The 19,665-nt window shown below is 39.1% G+C and overlaps 1 protein-coding gene across 1 annotated transcript in view; it reads left to right on the top strand.

Moving 5' to 3' along the window:
* Positions 1 to 7,094: 7,094 nt before the first annotated feature.
* Positions 7,095 to 19,665, top strand: part of PFDN1 (prefoldin subunit 1) — a 58,789-nt gene continuing 46,218 nt past the window's right edge. Inside the window, exons 1-2 of the mRNA XM_019028034.4 lie at positions 7,095 to 7,621; positions 10,087 to 10,253. Of these exons, the coding sequence (XP_018883579.1) occupies positions 7,589 to 7,621; positions 10,087 to 10,253 (200 nt within the window). The 5' untranslated portion in view covers positions 7,095 to 7,588. The remainder of the gene's footprint in view (positions 7,622 to 10,086; positions 10,254 to 19,665) is intronic.

Here is a 19,665-nt window from a genome sequence, read left to right as displayed (position 1 = left end):
CCTCATTCTCTTCTGTAATTGCTTCCTTCTTTCTGCTTCCCAGTCCCTGATCCCATTGCTTGCTCCTATCAGGCAACCACTAATCTTTTCTTTTCTTTTCTTTTCTTTTGAGACAGGGTCTTGCTCTGTCACTCAGGCTGGAGTGCAGTGGCATGATCACGGCTCATGGCAGCCTCAACCTCTTAGGCTCAGGTGATCCTGCTGCCTTGGCCTCTGAAGTAGCTTGCCCCACAGTTACGCACCACTACACTTGGCTAATTTTTGTATTTCCACTGATTTTTTATCTGTTTGGATTTGTTTGCATTTCCTATAACCTGTAGTATGTTACTATAGTATGTTAACTCTATTTTGTCTGGTCTATTTTGCTCGGCATACTTTTTTGGAAATTGGAAGTCATCTTTGATGCCTTTCTTTCTTTCATTGCTCCTCTCAACACATACCCATCCCTTCATCAAGTTCAGTAATCTTGACCTGAATCCATCTACTTCTCCCTGTCTCCACTGCTATCATCCTCATCCAGACTACCACTGTCTCTCTCTTGGACTACTGCAGTAGTCTCCTAACTGGTCCTCCTCCTTCCACTCTTGCTCTCCCCAATCCATTCTCACCTAGAACCCACAATGTTCCCTTTCAAATGGGATCATATCATTCTCCTGCTTGAAATCACTCCGGTGGCTTCCAATCACACTCAGAATAACATTCCAATGCTGACTGTAGCTTACAAGGCCTTTCACGGTTTGGCCCCTGGTTCACCTCTCCAATGTCGTCATCTACCATTCTTCCTACTAATTCATGCTGGCTTCTTCGTTTTAATTCTTCAGATATGCGAAGTCTGTGACCACCTTAAACCCTTTGCTCTTGCTATTTATTCTTTTTGTCTGGAATGTTCTTTCCCAAGCTCTTTGCATGTTTGGTTCATTTTCATTCATTTTTCAGGTCTCATCTCAAATGTTATGGCCACCCAGAGAACTTCACACACCTAAATGGTCTCCACCCAGTCAGTCTCTAACCATGTTGCTGTTTTCTTCCTTAGTAATACTTACTGATATCTGCTCTTATTTTGTATGTTTATTGTTCACCTTACCCTCCATGGAATGGATGCTCCATGAGGTCAGGGAGTTTGCCTGTTATTATTGCTATATCTCAAGGGCCTAGAACAATGCCTAGCAGATATTTGATAAATCTTTGTTGACTGAATACAAAAATATATTGAGCGTTATTAAGTAGATCTGAGGGATAATGGGAGATCACTATTTTAGAGTCCACAACCGTGGACTGGTTGAGCTTCAGGAGTACATCTTTGTAATAGTGAAGACTTGAGTGTGAAGTTTGTTTTTTTCTATCACAATAATAAAGCAAGCACATCATGTTTATTTTTGGGGCAAGTATCCAAGGACTGCAAGCCCTTCAGAGCTTTCAAACACAGTCTCTTCCTGTCATTTTATTTTTATTTTTATTTTTTTAAATTTTGGAGACAGAGTCTTGCTCTGTTGCCCAAGTTAGAGTATAGTGGTGCAATCATAGCTCAATGTAACCTTGAACTCCTGGGCTCAAGTGATTTTCATACCTCAGCTTCTTGAGTAGCTAGGTGCATACCACCATGCCTGGCTAATATTTCATTTTATTTTATTTTTGAGATGGAGTCTCACTCTGTCGCCCAGGCTAGAGTGCAGTGGTGTGATCTCGGCTCACTGCAAACTCCACCTCCCGGGTTCAAGTGATTCTCCTGCCTCAGCCTCCTGAGTAGCTGGGATTACAGGCGTGCACCACCATGCCCAGCTAATTTTTGTATTTTTAGTACAGACGGGATTTCACCATGTTTGTCAGGCTGGTCTCGAACTCCTGACCTTGTGATCCACCTGCCTTGGCCTCCCAAAGTGCTGGGATTACAGGCATGAGCCAACGTGCCTGGCCAGTTTTCTATTTTTATTTCTGTAGAGGTGTGGTCTCACTATGTAGTGAGCTATGATTGATCACAACACTGCACTCCAAGCTGGACAACAGAGCAACACCCCGTGTCTTTAAAAATAGGATTATGGTTACTGAAATAAAATACTAATGGATGCTTTAAATGGTAAACGAGACATAGTTGAAAAGAAAATTAGTAAGTTGGTGGAGAGTGTTGTAGAAACCTAAGGTTTAGCACAGGGAAATAGTAAGTGTAAAATAGAGGTTGAGAGATGTGGATACTTCCACATACTTCTAATGAGAGTTCTACAAGGAGAAATGAGAGCCAATGTTGCATGAGATACTGGTTGAACATTTTCTAGAACTGACATGAATCCTTAGATTAAAGAAGCATACTATGGTCCAGGCATGGTGGCTCATGCCTATAATCCCAGCACTTTGGGAAGCTGAGGCAGGTGGATTGCTTGAAGCCAGGAGTTCGAGACCAGCTGGGCAACAGAGTGAGACACCCCCCTCCATCTCTATTATAAAAATTAAAAAGAAAAAAAGAAAAAAGAAGAAGCATACTATGTACCAAGTAAGAAAGATTTTTAGAATATACATTTTAAGATAAAGGTTTAGGTGAATTTTTAGGTATATATTTTTAATCTACAAACACACACACAAACACAAACACACACATCAAAGTAGAAGGGCAAAACCCAAAGACAAAGTGAATCTTAAAATATACCAGAGAAAAGACAGATTTCTAACAAAGAAATGAAAAGCAGCCTGACAGAGGACTTTTTATCAGTATATAAAATCAGAAAACTATGGGAAAATGCCTTCAATAATAATTGTCAACCTATAGTTCTATATATAGCTAAGCTGTCATTCAAAAATAAGGGTGAACCTTTCAGATATGCATTTATTTATTTTAAAATACATATATATATTTTTTGGCCAGGCGTGGTGGCTCACGCCTGTAATCCCAGCACTTTGGGAGGCCGAGGCAGATGGATCACGAGGTCAGGAGATTGAGACCATCTTGGCTAACACGGTGAAACCCCGTCTCTACTAAAAATACAAAAAATTAGCTGGGCACGGTGGCAGGCACCTGTAGTCCCAGCTACTTGGGAGGCTGAGGCAGGAGAATGGCATGAACTCGGGAGGTGGAGCTTGCAGTGAGCTGAGATAGCACCACTGCAGTCCAGTCTGGGTGAAAGAGTGAGACTCTGTCTCAAAAAAAAAAAAAAAAAAAAAAAACATTTTTTTTGAGACAGGGTGTTGCTCTGTCACCCTGGCTAGAGTGCAGTGGCAGATCATAGCTCACTGCAACCTTGAACTCCTGGGCTCAAGCTATTCTCTGCCTCAGCCTCTCAAGTAGCTGGGACTACAGATGTGTGCCACACCTGGATAATTTTAAAAAATTTTGTAGCAATGGGGTCTTACTATGTTGTCCAGGCTGGTCTTGTTCAACTCCTGGCCTCAAGCAATCCTTCTGCCTTGGCCTCCTAAAGTGCTGGGATTCCAGGCATGAGCCACCACACCTGGCCTGATGTACATTTTTAGATATACACAGAGCATTTTCTAGGGCTGCCACAACAAAGTACCACAAACTGGGTGGCTTAAAACAACACAAATTTATTGTCTCAGTTCTGGGGGCTGGAAGTCCAAAATCAAGGTGTTGGCAAAGCCATGTTTTATCTGAAACCCGAAGGAGAAGAATCCTTCTTGCCTTTTCCAGTTTCTGATAGCCCCAGATGGTTTTTTTGAGACAGAGTTTTGCTCTTGTTGCCCAGGCTGGAGTGCAATGGCGCGATCTCGGCTCACTGCAACCTCCACAGCCCAGGTTCAAGCAATTCTCCTGCCTCAGCCTCCTGGGTAGCTGGGATTACAGGCATGCACCACTACGCCCCGCTAATTTTGTATTTTTAGTAGAGACGGGGCTTCTCCATGTTGGTCAGGCTGGTCTTGAACTCCCGACCTCAGGTGATCTGCCTGCCTTGGCCTCCCAAAGTGCTGGGATTACAGGCGTGAGCCACCACGCCCGGCCTGATAGCCCCAGGTTTGACATGGCTTTCTCCTTATGTCTGTTCACATAGTCCTCCTTGTGTGTGTGTCTGTATGTGTCCAAAGTTCCCCTTTATATAAAGACATCAGTCATATTGCATTAGGGCCCACTCTAATAACCTCATTTAACTTGATTACCTCTGTAAAAACTCCATTTCCTTCCTTCCTTCCTTCCTTCCTTCCTTCCTTCCTTCCTTCCTTCCTTCCTTCCTTCCTTTCTTCCTTTCTTTTTATTTTTTGAGACATGGCTTTGCTCTGTCACCCAGGCGGGAGTGCAGTGGTAGATCATAGCTTACTGGAGCCTCAACTTCCTGGGCTCAAGCAATGCACCTATTGCAGCCTCCCAAGTAACTGGGAATATAGATAACTGCCACCACACTCGGTTAATTTTTTTTATTTTTTGTAGAGATGAGGTCTCGCCCTATTGTCCAGGCTGGTCTCAAACTCATGGGCTCAAAGAATCCTCCCGCCTCAGTCTCCCAAACTGCTAGGATTACAGGTATGAGCCACCACGCCTGTCCCAAAACCCTACTTTCAAATAGGGTCACATTCTGAGGTACTGGGAGTTAGGACTTCAACATTTCTTTTGTGGGGGGCACAATTCAACCTGTAAAACAAAGATGAAGAGAATTTACTTATCAGACATTCTTACTAAAAGAACTGAAGGATTTCCTTTATCATGAAGGAAATTAGGCTGGGTGCAGTGGCTCATGCCTGTAATCCCAGCACTTTGGGAGGCTGAGGCAGGTGGATCACCTGGGGTCAGGAGTTCAAGACCAGCCTGGCCAACATGGTGAAACCCCATCTTTACAAGAAATACAAAAAGTAGCCAGGTGGTGACATGCACCTGTAATCCAAGCTACTAGGGAGGCTGAGGCAGGAGAATTGCTGGAACCCGGGAGGTGGAGGCTGCAGTGAGCCGAGATTGAACCACTGCACTCTAGCCTGGGTGACAGAATGAGACTATGTCTCAAAAAAGAAAAAAAAAAAAAAGAAGGAAATTAAACTCATGAGGAAGAAGTAGTATACAAATATACAAAGAGAAACAATGACCAAACAAACAATGCAGAGAAGACTCTTGCCTAAGATCATATTACCCTTAAGTAGTATAATCAGTATTTGTACCCAGGTTGTCTGACAGCTTAGCCCAGGCTCTTAACTTTTACAGTCCATACATCTCTATGAGGACTGTTTCGAAAGTCTCATGAGGTAATGTACAGGACAGTATTTCAGAGTTTTTTTGAATTTCAATATTCAATCACTATTTTATTTTATTTTATTTTATTTTTTGAGACAAGGTCTCACTCTGTCTTTCAGGCTGGAGTGCAATGACACAATTGATCCCCACTCACTGCAGCCTTGGCCTCCAGGCCTCACACGATTCTCCTGCCTCAGCCTCCTGAGTAGCTGGGACTACAGGGGCATGCCACCATGCCTGGCTAATCAGTCAGTATTTATTGATCATCTGTAATGAGAATCTAAGAAGGTCCCAGAGAATCAAAATATCAGATCCTTTTTACTCTTTCTTAAATTAGGGAGGAATGAGTCTTCTTTTTTTTTTTTCCAGAATAATTTACTCACATCTAGTATCCATTTTGTATTTTTTTTTCCCTGTGATGCACTGTGACAGGTGTTCTAGGTACAAGAGGTGGAAGAACCATTATTCCATAGTTCTTGATTTCAAGGAGCTTACAGTCTAAGAAAAATGTTTTCTAAAAAAAGGTAGACAGTGTTATATGCCTTGAGAGAGAAATAGATGTTGTGAGGGGAGTTCAGAGGAGAGATTGTCTTTGCTCTGTGTGATGGGGGATGTAGTGCCCATTTGCTGGACTTTGAAAGACAAACAGGACGGCGATTAACTACACCAGTGATTTATTGAGTATCTACTTGTGTGCATGGAGCTATGTTTGGAGCTTTTTATCCTGATCTCGTTTATTTCTCACAATAACCCTGTTAGGTCAATATGGTCACTCTCAAACATGAGAAGACTGAAGCTCATTAAAAATAGGCGGCAGATGCTGGACGTGGTGGCTTGCCTGTAATCCCAGCCCTTTGGGAGGCCGAGGCAGGCGCATCACTTGAGGCTGGGAGTTGGAGACCAGCCTGGGCAACACGGTGAAACCCGTCTCTACCAAAACTACAAAAATTAGCCGGGCGTGGTGGCAGGCGCCTGTAATCCCAGCTACTCGGGAGGCTGAGGCAGGAGAATCACTTGATCCTGGGAGGCAGAGGTTGCAGTGAGCCGAGATCGTGCCACTGCATTCCAGCCTGTGTGACAGAGCGAGACCCTGGCTCAAAAAAAAAAAAAAAAAAAAATGTGGCCGGGTGCGGTGGCTCAAGCCTTTAATATCACAGCACTACAGCACTTTGGGTGACCAAGGAGAGCGGATTGTTTGAGCTCAGGAGTTTGAGACCAGCTTGGGCAACAAGGTGAAAACCTATCTGTACAAAAATATAAAAATTAGCTGGGTGTGGGTGGCGCGCGCCTGTAGTCCCAGCGCTACTCACGAGGCTGAGGTGGGAGGATCGCTTGAGCGCGGGAGGTAGAGGCTGGAGTGAGCCGTGATTGCACCATTGCACTCGAGCCTGGGTGACAGAGCAAGATCCTGTCTCAAAAAACAAACAAACGTACAAAAAAAAAAAACCCCACAAAATATCCAAGTGACTTGCTCAAAGTCACACAGTTAGTAAATGGAACCAGACATAGGCTAAAGGCAGACCAAGCCTTGAATCTAGATTAGGCTGGTTCCAAATTCCCTGCCCTTTCATCTCCCTAACAGTTTGTTTTCTTTCTCTCTTCCTTTCTTTTTTTAAAAAATAAAATAAATTTCCTAATTATTTATGTAGCACTTTCTCTTAGCATAACAGTTTTTAGAGTAGGTAAACTTTTTTTTCCATTTCCAAAAGTCAATTATTATCTATTCTGGTTCAAATGCCAGGTCCTTTTATGGCAGAGATTCTCAAAAAAGTGATCCGCGGAGGAGTTGCACCATTAGGTCACTGGGGTAGTCTGCAAAAGTGCAAATTTCCAGACCGTATTCTCAAAGATTCTGAGTACGTTTGAGATGAGACCCAGAGAACCTGCATTTTTTTTAAACTAACGTATTCAACCTCTCTTGAGAACCACTGTGCCTAGAAGGTCTTTGGGAAGCTTTTGGAAGTAATAAGTTCGTTTTGGAAAGAACACTCCAGACAAGCTTTCCAATAGTCTTTCCCAAACTGTCATGCCTGAGGTTCTGGACTTACTCTTACTCATCGCTGACAGCACAGCGACTAGCTGAAGGACTGATCGACTGATGAGGGTTTGACCTCATCTACATACATCTCAGTTTAGCAGCACATATTAAGCTAGCTGGCAAACTGCTTAAAGCCACATGGGAAATCTGCGCGTTGGGCTATGTCTGGAAGATATGGAGGAGCAAGCCAGACTTGACCGGTCAGGTAGTGAAGACACGGAATCCGAAACCCAAATATTTCAGGAGTCAATTCTCAGAGAAAGATAAGAAGCCCGGTTAGTCCAACTCATGCGCAGGCGCAGAAGAAAGACCGACGCACAAAGTAAGACGCGCCCTTCCCCCACCCTATTTCAGTCCAACTCCCACTGCGCAGGCGCTTACAGTGCACCAAGATGGCCGCCCCCGTGGATCTAGAGCTGAAGAAGGTAAAAGAGGGTCTTTGGCAGGCGGAGGTCTTCTTTTTGGAGGCTGAGGGGACTATAGACAAGAATATCAAGTGAGGCACGAGCCTTGCAGAAGGAAGGAGGGTCCAGTGGAGTAGGGAATGGCTTCCCAGAGTCCTAAGGCCTCACTGGGTCTCCATAAACGGGGTGGGGGGCGAGCGGCTCTTGCTGGGTAGGAGCCGGTTGGTCTGGGTGGGGTAAGTCTGCGGGCCTGTCTCGGGCTTGTCCAGTCTTTCTGAGCTCCAGAAACATTTCGTTGCGTTTGGAGGCTTCAGGGACTCACTTTCATAGTAAGAACTAAAGAGAGCATTTCAAATGGGGGTCCCTTCGGACCCCTTGCCTGAGCTGTGGCATCCGTAATTCTGCCTCATTTGCTTTGAAAAACTCCAAGTCCAACCTTTGTTTTTAGGCCATTTATTCAGTTCTGTACCTTGAAAGTTGCAATATCTACAGTTCGGAAAACCAGGCATTGTAGCAGCAATGTTCATTTCAGGATTTTACCCGCCCCCCCCCCCCCCCCCACTTCTTTTGAAGGACTCGTCAAACAAAACAAAACAAAACCTCCTTCTTTTGAAGGAATTGTCAAAAACAAAACAAAACCAGTAAAGTTTTCCAAATAAAACCGGTATCAGAAGGAATTGGGTTTCCTGCTTTCCTCAGTTGCTTATAAATGTGTTGTTATTCAGATTTTTGCTATCTAAGAATGATCAGCATTCTAACACCACTAATGACCCCAAACCAGTATGCTTTGTGCGGTGGGGTGGATTGGAAAGGACCCTAGAATTTATCTATTTTAAATCTACTTTTCTGGAAAAGGAACCAGTGCCAGAAAAGTCTGTCAGAAGTTGGGACTAGAATCCAGTATTCTCTGTCTTATCTCACACTTTTTTGACCACTATTTTGGGTTCTTCAGATGAGCAACATCTTAGTTAAGACTGCCTGTGGTCAACTTGTGTAAAAGAAATAGGACAGCCAAAATAGCTGTTGCTTCTAACAAATGAAGCTTTTGTTACTGTTCTGAGGATATTATGTGTTTGTGTCTTGCTTTTGTTCTTGAATCTTGTAAGTTTAGCTCTTAGGTGGAGTCTCTAATCTTTAACAGTATACTAGCTCATCTTTAATGGTATACTAGCTTCCTTAGCAAGCTATACAGAGCAGTCAGATGATACCTGGAATTTTACATTTCAAAACAAAATTGTGCATTCTAAAAATTTACCTTTTCTTCTGGTAAAAGTACCGATTTAAATCAGGGTTTAGTGAATGGATTTGCCTCCCGGTACTTTTGAATTTATTGCTACATTTGAAACTTGCGGGCGGTGAATGCAAACTAAGAAAATGATTACAAACTTAAACTGAATAATTTTGATAACCAATTAATTTAAAAGCTTGTTTAAAGGTTTTATCTTCTAATGTTTTTACAGGGTCCTTTTTTTGGGTGGAGACAAATAGGAAATTTCAGGCCCCTCCCCTTCCCCAAAGTAAATCTTTCAAAACCTTACTAGTAGGTGAAAACAAGGTCACAATAAAAATTATGTAGTAGCCTTTGCTGTGCATTGCAGTCACAGATGTTATTATTAAGGCACAAATTTAACAGCATGTGAAAGTCATTCCAGGCACTTCAACAAAAGTATCCAAGAACTGTTTATCTTCCAGTTAAGTAAGTGTACGCAAGGGTCAAATTTGGCCTGGTATCTGTGGATGAAGATCATGATGCAATTCTTTTGCCAGTGCTTTGCATTTTTTCTCACTCTCTTTTTTCGTCTTCCTCTTAAAAATGTTCATATTATGAATATTACTATAGACAGTGGAATGGAAAGATTGCTGAACTGAGGGGTTAGAATAAATGGATTTAAATAACACCTGCCTTTCCCCCTAATAGTTGTTTAACCTTGTGCAAACCACTTTTATCTCTTAACTCATTTGGTTACTTAATTTGTAAATTGTGGATGATGAGACTGCCAATGCTAACTCATGGAATTATTGAGAGGCATAAATGAGATATTTATTATATTTCCTCATTAATATTCTTATATTAATATTCCCATGTTAATATTTCAAACTAATGTGAGAAAGTGCTTTGAAACCTAATTGTGCAATACAAATGTAGTGAGTTATTACTTTTATGGTTCTTGTTTTGAATCTCTGGGTTTCATCCTTGACTATTGCATTTATTTCTTTTACTACTCCTTGAGTACTTGTTACTTAATATGGTTATTACTTAATGTGCATTTGATTTGCTTCACACTGATTGTATCTTCTGATGATTGTAAATTCAGTATTTAGTATGGTGACTTGCTTGTTTACAGTTATTTTGACTTTTATTGATGTTTGGTAAATTTCACAGCTTTGTCTCTGGCTAGCATATTTTGTTTTAATATATTTGGATTTGACGTAAATGTTTCCTGTAAAATGTTTTACCTACTAAATCATGGACTTGTTTTTATTAGGCCTTCACAGAGCTTCAAGCCAAAGTTATTGACACTCAACAGAAGGTGAAGCTCGCAGACATACAGATTGAACAGCTAAACAGAACGAAAAAGCATGCACATCTTACAGATACAGAGATCATGACTTTGGTAGATGAGACTAACATGTATGAAGGTGTAGGAAGAATGTAAGTAAAATGTGTCCTTAATGGAGTTATTTTGGGAGTGCTTTTGTCCGAGTTAAATAGAATTTGTTCATCTTAAAACTTGGGTTAGGCCAGGTGTGGTGGCTCATGCCTGTAATCCTGGCACTTTGGGAGGTCGAGGCGAGTGGATCACTTGAGGGCAGCCTGTTGGCCAGTATGGTGGAACCCTGTATCTACCACAAATACAAAGATTAGCTGAGCATGGTGGCACTTGCCTGTAGTCTCGGCTACTTGGGAGGCTGAGGCAGGAGAGTCGCTTGAACCCTGGAGGTGGAGGTTGCAGTGAGCCGAAATCATGCCACTGCACTCCAGCCTGGGCAGCAGAGCTAGACTCTGTCTCAAAACAAAAGAAACTTTGGTTTAAAGTAAGTATCTTTTTTTTTTTTTGAGATGGAGTTTCGCTATATCGCCCAGGCTGGAGTGCAATGGCCCGATCTTGGCTCACTGCAATCTCCGTCTCCTGGGTTCAAGCGATTCCCCTGCTTCAGCCTCCTGAGTGACTGGGATTACGGGCGCGTGCCACCACGCCCTACTAATTTTTGTGTTTTTAGTAGAGACGGGGTTTTACCATATTTGCCAGGATGGTCTGGAACTCCTGACCTCCTGATCCACCCACCTCAGCCTCCCAAAGTGCTGGATTACAGGTGTGAGTCACCACACCCGGCAGGTTAAAGTATCTTAGAAATAACTTTAAAGATTATCTAATTAAATGCTTTCTTTTTTTAAAATGAGGAGCTGAACTTCAGGTAGATTAATTAAAGTGTTTAAGTTTAGACTTTAAAGTACATTTTTTTTTTTTTTTTTTTTTTTTTTGAGACAGAGTCTCACTCTGTTGCCAGGCTAGAGTGCAGTGGTGTGATTCTGGCTCACTGCAGCGTCCGCCTCTTGGGTTCAAACAATTCTGCCTCAGCCTCCTGAGTAGCTGGGACTACAGGCGCATGCTACCACGCCCAGCTAATTTTTGTATTTTTAGTAGAAATGGGGTTTTACCGTGTTGGCCAGGATGGTCTCAATCTCTCCTCTTGATCCGCCCGCCTTGGCCTCCCACAGTGCTGGGATTACAGGCGTGAGCCACCGCCCCTGGCCTCGAAGTACATTTCTTAAGTGCTTACTTTCCTGTTCTGTCTATGATTAGGTACTTAAGTGTAAGTTCAGTAATAAAAATGATTTGTCATGGAAAATGTTTATAGCAATATTATATTGTATGTGAAGAAGATTTATTTAAGTAGGTGCAGTTTTAACCTCCTCTTCCCTGCTTAATTTATTAGGAGTGATACAAATCATAAATCTTTCAGATGTCTGATCAGTGTTGTAAAATAAAAATAAAGATTCAATTGTCATTTAAATACACTAATTCTGGCCAGGCATAGTGGCTCATGCCTGTAATCTCAGCACTGCAGGAGGCCGAGGTGGGTGGATCCCCTGAGGTTAGGGGTTTGAGACCAGCCTGGCCAACATGGTGAAACCCCATCTCTACTAAAAATACAAAAATTAGCGAGGCATGGTGGCGCACACCTGTAATCCCAGTTACGAGGCTGAGGCAGGAGAACTGCTCGAACCCAGGAGGTGGAGGTTGCAGTGAGCTGAGATTGCGCCATTACACTCCAGCCTGGGCAACAAGAGTGAAACTCTGCCTCAAAAAAAAAAAAAGTAAAAAATACACTCATTCTAAGTGTCATGCATTGTTCTAATAGGAGGACAACTCACATGTGAGAAATGTAGTACATTATTTTACTTTTGTTCTAATTAATACATTATTAACTTCGTACATTTCACTTTTTTTTTCTTTTAAAAGCATATTACCCTTGTGAGAGAGAATAGGTCTGCTTCATATTCTGTAAGCAGAAAAAAAGGAATGGAAAAGCCCTTAAGTACAGGTCACATTCCATTACAATGAGCTAAAAGGAGAAGACTGTTTTTTTTTTTTTCAAGTTGGGGGGAGGTACAGGAGGAGGGTTTTTCTGGAATTTGGTTTTTGAGTATTACTTAGTAAGTAGACCATTACTTCAGATTTGGAGATCTTTTAGTTAGAATGGAATTTGACCTCAGTCTTGGGATAACTTGTTTTGTGATTGATTTGAAGAAAGAATAACATGTGTAAAATTTAATAATGACTTTGGAATGACATCATGAGAAGTAGACCTGCTCATCACTGACTAATCCATATCTTTATGGTTCAGAATTAGATTATGTTACATTGTTCATCTGATTTGCTTTCTCAGAATGAATAATATAGCACAAGTAAATTTTATGTCCAAGCTCATATATTTCATTTTAGCTTAAGAGGATAAGGATCCCAATTTGAGAGTTTGTTACTGGGACACAAAAGAATTGGAACAAAGTAGAACCCTTGAATATGTGTCTGTGTAGTATGAAATGCATTGTTGGCATTCACTACAGGATAATTTTATCCTTAATATGAATATCCTTAGGTCTTAAAACAGTAATGCCAGCTTTATTAACATGTTGTACTTGGATTTCACATCACTGCACTAGCCTTTGTTTGCAATAGCTAAAGAATTCCTTTTTCAAAATAGAAAAACTGTTTTACTCCCTTTGGGCTTTTGAGCTACAGTGAAGTTTTAATTTTTAATTAGAATAGTTTCATTTATTAAACGTTCTGCAGAAGTGTTAGGAGAGTTGTTTTTTGTACATATTTTCCAAAGTGCTACAGATAAGTTGTTTTCCATACCAAGAATTTTGGAATTTAAAGGCTAGGATATGAATTAATTAATAGTAGAATGGTATTATTTCCAGAAGGTTTATTTCATATAAATAATGTTTCTTAAAAGAAGTGGGGAGTTTTAAATGTTTGGATAAAGTTGAGCTTCTACATGATTTCAGACTTCTGTTTTAAATTTGACTTTAGTGCTGTCTGCATCTCACCGGGAGTATGAGTTTGACCCTGTATTGTAGGGGCATGTAAGGTGAATAGCGTTTGTTGTTTGGCTAGCGTATTAGTGCCCTGAGAGGAAGAAAAGACTTGCTGAGTATTAGTCTGGTCATGAGGATGTTCTCTTTCTTGATGCTAAACCTGAGATATCTATTTCTGAATTTATAGTCGAGTAATTTTGGGTATCATTGTGATTCACTTCTTTAATTCTAGTCTTTACCTTACTTTGTTTTTTCTTTTCCTTTTTGAGTGTTATTTGGGAATTCTGACTAGAATATTACTTTTTCTCAAATTTTCATTTTAAAACCGTAATAAAATGGTTATAATAAAATCCAAAACTTCATTTTTCTTTTAGAACATGCAGTAGATTTTCCCATTGCTGAAATTCAGGTCTCATTGCTTCTTGCCTGGACTTTTATGATAGCATCTTAACTGTTCTTTCTTCCTGCCTTCATTCTGTCTGTCCAAATCCATTCTTCACATATCTTTCAGAATTAATCACATCAATATTCTTCCTAAAGTCCTTTGTTCATCCTCTGTTGTCCACAGGATAAAATCTAAACTTGTTGGCCTTGCATTCATGGTTATTCATAATCTGTTCTTAATTTACCCTTTGCCTCAGGTCCCACCACTTTCTTTTTCCAGGGTTAGGATAGCATGTATATTTCATCTCATGGACCTACCCCCTTCTACTAGTTTGTATTATATGTTGAGAAGAATTTTGAGATGTCAAATGGGTTTTAAACATGCTTTAATTGATTAGTGATGTCTGTTACACAGTGAGGGTAGAAGAGTGAGTAGCACATGTACTAGAAATTGTTATCCTACCCTTGCCACATAGGTTTCCTCACACATGTTATGTTTTTGTGCTTTTTTGCTTTTGCTCAGTCTTTGGCGAATAACATTGTCCTTGGCTGGCTATATTTCTCCTTTCCTTGTGAAATTCTTATCCTTCAAGACATAGCTCTACTCTTACTTTGCCTCTGAAGATTTTTCCAGCCCCTGGGGCAGACTCATTCACTCTTTCCTTGGCGATAGCAGGGCTTTTGTTCCTACAGCTAGTAAAGCACATTGAGTGTGTAGGTGTGTTTAAATGGGTCAGTCTTCCCAGCCAGCTTGTCAGCTCTGGGAGACCATGTATATATATTATCTTTGTTTCCTCATTCTCAGTATAATGTCTGGCACAAAATAGCTATTAAATGTGTATTGATTTGAATTGAATCTGATTCTTTTTTCTGGCCTAAAATAACTTTTTTCTTTTGGTTTCTTAGAAAAAAAGTATTTTAGAAAGTGTTAGAGACTTAAGAATGAGTTTATTATCCTATTTTAATATATGATCCATGTAAGATGAAATTATAAAAGTAACATATATTTTGACTAAGGTCAAAAAAATTATATCTGACCAAAATCACGTCCTCTGATCTGACAGGATTAATTCTTCATTAAATATATTGAGAAGGTTGTCTAATTCTAAATACCAGCCAGTTGAAGAGATACTCAGAACTAAAAATATAGAAAACCCAAACCTTAAAGATTATGCTTGAGGGTAGTATAATCCTTAGAGAATAAAGGCTATTTTATGCATAATAATATCAGTGTATTTTTATCCATTTTACCTTCCTCATCTTCACACAGAATGTAAGTCAGATTTTTTTTTTAGGGTATGTATTTAGTTAAACAAATCATTGCAGACCCAGATATCTTTCATTTCATAAGTATGGACACATTTTGTAGTGTTAAATACCTCTTATACATGGCTATTTTTGGTTTAAAACAAGGAAAGTCAAGTTACAGGATAAGAGATGATGAATTGCTATATACTGTAAGCTCTGAGTATTTGTTGCTCAAAGCTATATTCCATCCAGTCTTTTGGCGTGTTGCCAGCACATTTTAGTTCTCTTACTTCATCTTCTTTAGAGAGGCTGTTATGTAGCCTGATACTACTACCACCAATTTCTAGTTTTGCTACTTAAGCTGTTTGTGAGCTGACCTCACCATACTGCTTTGAGAACTATGATGAAAGTTACAACTGGGGAATGATCTGTCTGAATATTTGGAAGTGTTTTTCTTTGCATCTTTCTAGCATGCAAGGAGGGAATAGACAAATCTTAAATGTTATGTGAATATTTCTTGTATATATTTTTTCATGGATAAAAATGTTTATAATTGCTTGTGGGGGTTTTCTTCCTTTTCTACTTTGCATAGTAGAGGATAGGAGTATTTTTAATATAAGAATTATATTTGAAAGTGCATATAAATGACATTTAACCATACTAGTGTTTGAAAGGTCCATCATTAGAATAAATGTCAAACTTACTTTTATGAACAATAAGTATGATCCTAACCCTGATTTGATGTCAGATCTATTATTTGAACACCCTTTTTGCTTGAGCATTACATAAATAACATTCCTTTTTTCCAAAAGAGACAAATTAACTTTTTTTTTAATATGAGGAACTTGAGTAGATTAGCCTTTAAAAAGAACAATTAGTGCCTTTTTAAAACTTGAACCTAACTAAAAATAACTTTGTACCATATTTAAACTAATTTAGAGGTATGCTACCATTCTGTGGGTATTTTTTACATTTAAGGAACTAAGAATGAACAATGGTATAAATCTGCCAACTAGATAAGTGTCTAGCAATGCAAAAATTGCTGTTTGGGAGCGGTGTTACTATTTCTACTTGTTGAAGTAATTTAATGGTTGATCTCTAACAATTGAAAGATCCAGAAGTGTAAAACTTAAGATAAATGTGGCATAAGTAGAAAGTGAAACAGTAGGTGTATTCCTGATAGGTAACAATTTAAAAAAAGTCTAAATAGTTAAGCAGTTTTTCAACTGTTTAGGTTGTAGAAATCTGAACTCTTTATGACAGCTTGGCTGAACTGCCCTTAGTTTAGAATGTTATGTTGGTTTTGTTGTGATTGTATTTCTTAGTTTGGATGTTGGCCTATAATTTGAATCGTGGCATTTAGTAAAGGTGGGATGAAATATATGCAGCTTTCCTTAGTTATGTTAAATGTTAATAGAAAGGGGTATGCTCATACTGCTTCAAGTTTTGCAGCCCTTTTACAATTTCATGTAGCTATAGAGTTGGTCTTCCAGTCAATTTCAGGTAATTTTAAAACTGAAGAAATGGTCATACTATATTTTATTGCTAAGAGATTAGGAAATGAAATTTTAAAAATCTTAGTATAGTAAATATTATTGATATTGTTGATAAATACTGTTGATATTACAGTAAAAATAGTTTATATTGTTGCTCTCAGCAGAATCAAATTTGGATATTTTATTTAGTGCATACTACAGGGGAAAAAATAATGTGTGAGATTACTTTTGGTGTGAGAGTCACATTACAAATGCAAATTTATAAATTCATTTTATACCCTCTTTAAAGGTATTAATCTGTATTTTAGAGAAAGTGAAGCAAAGATAGTTGTCAAAAGTAAGATGAGATTATTTTTTAGATTTTACTTGAAGAAAGAGAAGTTCTTGGTGTTCAGCTGCTTTTACTAATAGAACATGACCCACCCTTCTTGTGTTTTTATATAGAGCCATTTAAAGTCATGGCTTTCATTGCCCAGAGTTCTAAGGGAAAACAACAACAACTTTTCCTGTTGTGCAGGGAAAAATGACTTCAGTTTTCTTGACGCTGAATATGTATATAACCCCAGATGGGCACACACTCCTCTTGCGCAGATTTAGTACTCTGGGGAGAGGAGATTTTTAAGTCATATTCTTAATTTCCTTAAGTTGTCAGTGATTTAAAAACTTGATGTTCATTATAACTCTGCTCTACTGCTGTCTAGAATGACATCACGGTTTTTGTGCCAGAGGGAGTTAACAAACATTTGCGTAAGATTTACATAGTCCTGTTTCTTCTGCAGACGAGTACTTTTTAATAATTCTTTCCCTGCTTCCCCTCCCATATGCCCCAGAGTCTAAAGATTCTCACCAAAACACAGGAAATTAATTTTGAAAATGTTATGCTAATTAGATGTCTCTTGTTAAAAAAGGGAAAAGTCTGTTATCTTGGAGAGTACAAACATACTAAAATAAACTTGCTATGGGGTTACTTATTTTAGGCTTTGGACCTGTTTTAAAAACATAAATGTAATTGATTCATTTAGCTACTTGGTGGACTTTGCTTGCTTCTGCATTTCCTGACATCAAAAGACCTGGCCTTTTTTTTTTTTAGCTGACAAAGGATTAAACAAAATCAACCTTTGTTGTATGAAAAGTAGCAGTCATTTGCGGGATACTACAGTGTTTTCCAGTCAATGATAAGCAACTGAGTGAAAGGTGAAAAATACCATTTGCTTGCTGTTCCTATGTAAAAATATTAAGGTAGCAGCAGTCTTGAACTGTTAACTTTGTCACTGAGGAATTGTGTGCTGTAACTGACTTAATTAGCTGAATTTCTCTGAAAACAGTCAATTTTAAGCCATACCAAGAATTTTCTGATTTTAGCTGCCACTTATCTCATAGTGCAAAGTTAGGAATAACTTACTATCTAGTCTGAGAGAGAGGACTGAAATGTTCATGTCAAGGAACATAATCTGCTTAATGAAATATCCAAGAAGGAGCTCAGAAAAATATTGACTTAGAAGGTGAGTCAGTTCATATATATGAACACACACTTGGTAATGCCTTTTGTCATTCTTTTTTATTTATAATATCAGAAATTGCTGTTAACTGCAAATATCCTTTACTCTGATGAAATAATTAGGATTACTAGTGTGTTACATGTACCATTAGTGCCCATGCTTTTGTGAGGAGTGTATGCTTATTTCATTTATATAATTTAAGTTCAAATGGACCTGTCTGGGAGAATGTTACTTCATTGTCCTGGCCAGGAACTCTTATTACCAACTCTTGTTTTGCAGTAGATCAGTTGTCTTGAAATGAACTACATTACTTGGAAGCCACTATCCTTTTCGCTTTGAAGAGGACTTGAAGTATTCTGATACCAAAATTGGTACAGCAACAGGAGTCTAGTATCAAAAATGTATCTTTAAATAGATAAGAGCATGACTGCCCTAAGCCCAACCTTTACACTGGCTCAGAGTAAAAAGATTTGGATCACAATATACATCCTGTATGCGTGTGTCTGACTGAGACTTTGGCATTTGTGTCAAAGTATATTTATATTTCTCTATGACATTCTGCTTTTGTACAAGGAGTACTCTGCTCTCTATCTGTCCTCTAATACTCATTGGATAGTAATTTTAAAATATTTTATCTATTGCTATATTTTAACTTACTAGTAAAATAAAGATCATATCTTGGAAAAAGTTATGGAATAACTCACTGCCTATCCGTGGAAATGTTTGGGGTTTGATGAAGCCAGAGTAAAAGTGGTAAACATCAGAGGTGCTTACTTACCAGAATACTTAGAATACCAAATAGTAACCCGAAATAAACATCATGTTTAAAATAGATTAACATACTACTGCTTCCATTTCAGGAGTAATAGTTTTGATTTAAAAATAGGCAGTAATTTTTAATTAGTAAAAATTGAACATAGCAGTGTGTGTTACTCTACTAGAACAAGGAACGCTTGTATGGGATTGGGTTCTGGAAGGGACAGTGATTCTCCAGTAATTCCAGTGAGGTCTCAGTCCTCATCTTATTTGACCTATCAGTACCATTTGGTCCTGTTGACCTTTCTTCCTTGAAGCACGTTCTTACCTTGGCTTGCAGGACACCACTTCTTGATATTCCTGCCACCTCACTGTCCATTCCTTTTCAGCTTCCTTTACTGTCTTCATTTCTTTTGCATTTGTAAATATTAAATTGACTTTGTCCTTAGCCCTTGGATTTTTTTTTTCTTTTTTTTGTCTATGTGTACTCAGTCTCTTAATAATCTCATCCAGGAGTATCTCTAAATGCATTTTTATATACTGACAAGTCCCAGATTTTTTATCTTTAACTTACACCCCTTCTCTAAACTCCAGACTTGTATATTCAGCTGCCTACTTTACATCTTCATGTGATGGTCTAATAGGCATCTCAGAATTAGCTTGGCCAAAATAAAATTTTTGCTGTTTACAAACAAACCATCTCCTCTCTCAGTATTACTAAGTGGCTTTTCCACCCTTCAAGTTCTTCCAAATCTTGGAGTCACCCTTGGCCCCTCTCTTTCAATCTTATATTCAGCTCATTAGCAAATACTGTTGACTCTATCTTTAAATTTTGTTCAGAATCTGAAGACTTCTACTTACCACCACCCTGGTCTAATTTACCATTGGTTTATGGCAATTGCTTCCTAACTAGGCTCCTTGCTTCTGTCCTTAACCCTTTATAGTCTGTTTTCAACTGATCAGCCAGAGTAATCCTTTTAAAATGTAAGTCAAGATCACTGTAGTCAAATGGCCTCCCATTTCATCAGTGAAAAAGACAAAGTCTTTTACACTTGCCAGTTTCTCTGCCTGAAGCCTTCTTCCAGGTGTCTCCATGGCTTACCCTTTCTCTTCCTTCAGGTCGTTTCTAAAGAGGCA

This window comes from Gorilla gorilla, chromosome 4, assembly GCF_029281585.2.
Source record: "Gorilla gorilla gorilla isolate KB3781 chromosome 4, NHGRI_mGorGor1-v2.1_pri, whole genome shotgun sequence".
Lineage (NCBI taxonomy): Eukaryota > Metazoa > Chordata > Mammalia > Primates > Hominidae > Gorilla > Gorilla gorilla.
The sequence above is the reverse complement of the archived record's forward strand: the minus strand, read 5'-3'. Positions and strand labels throughout refer to the sequence as shown.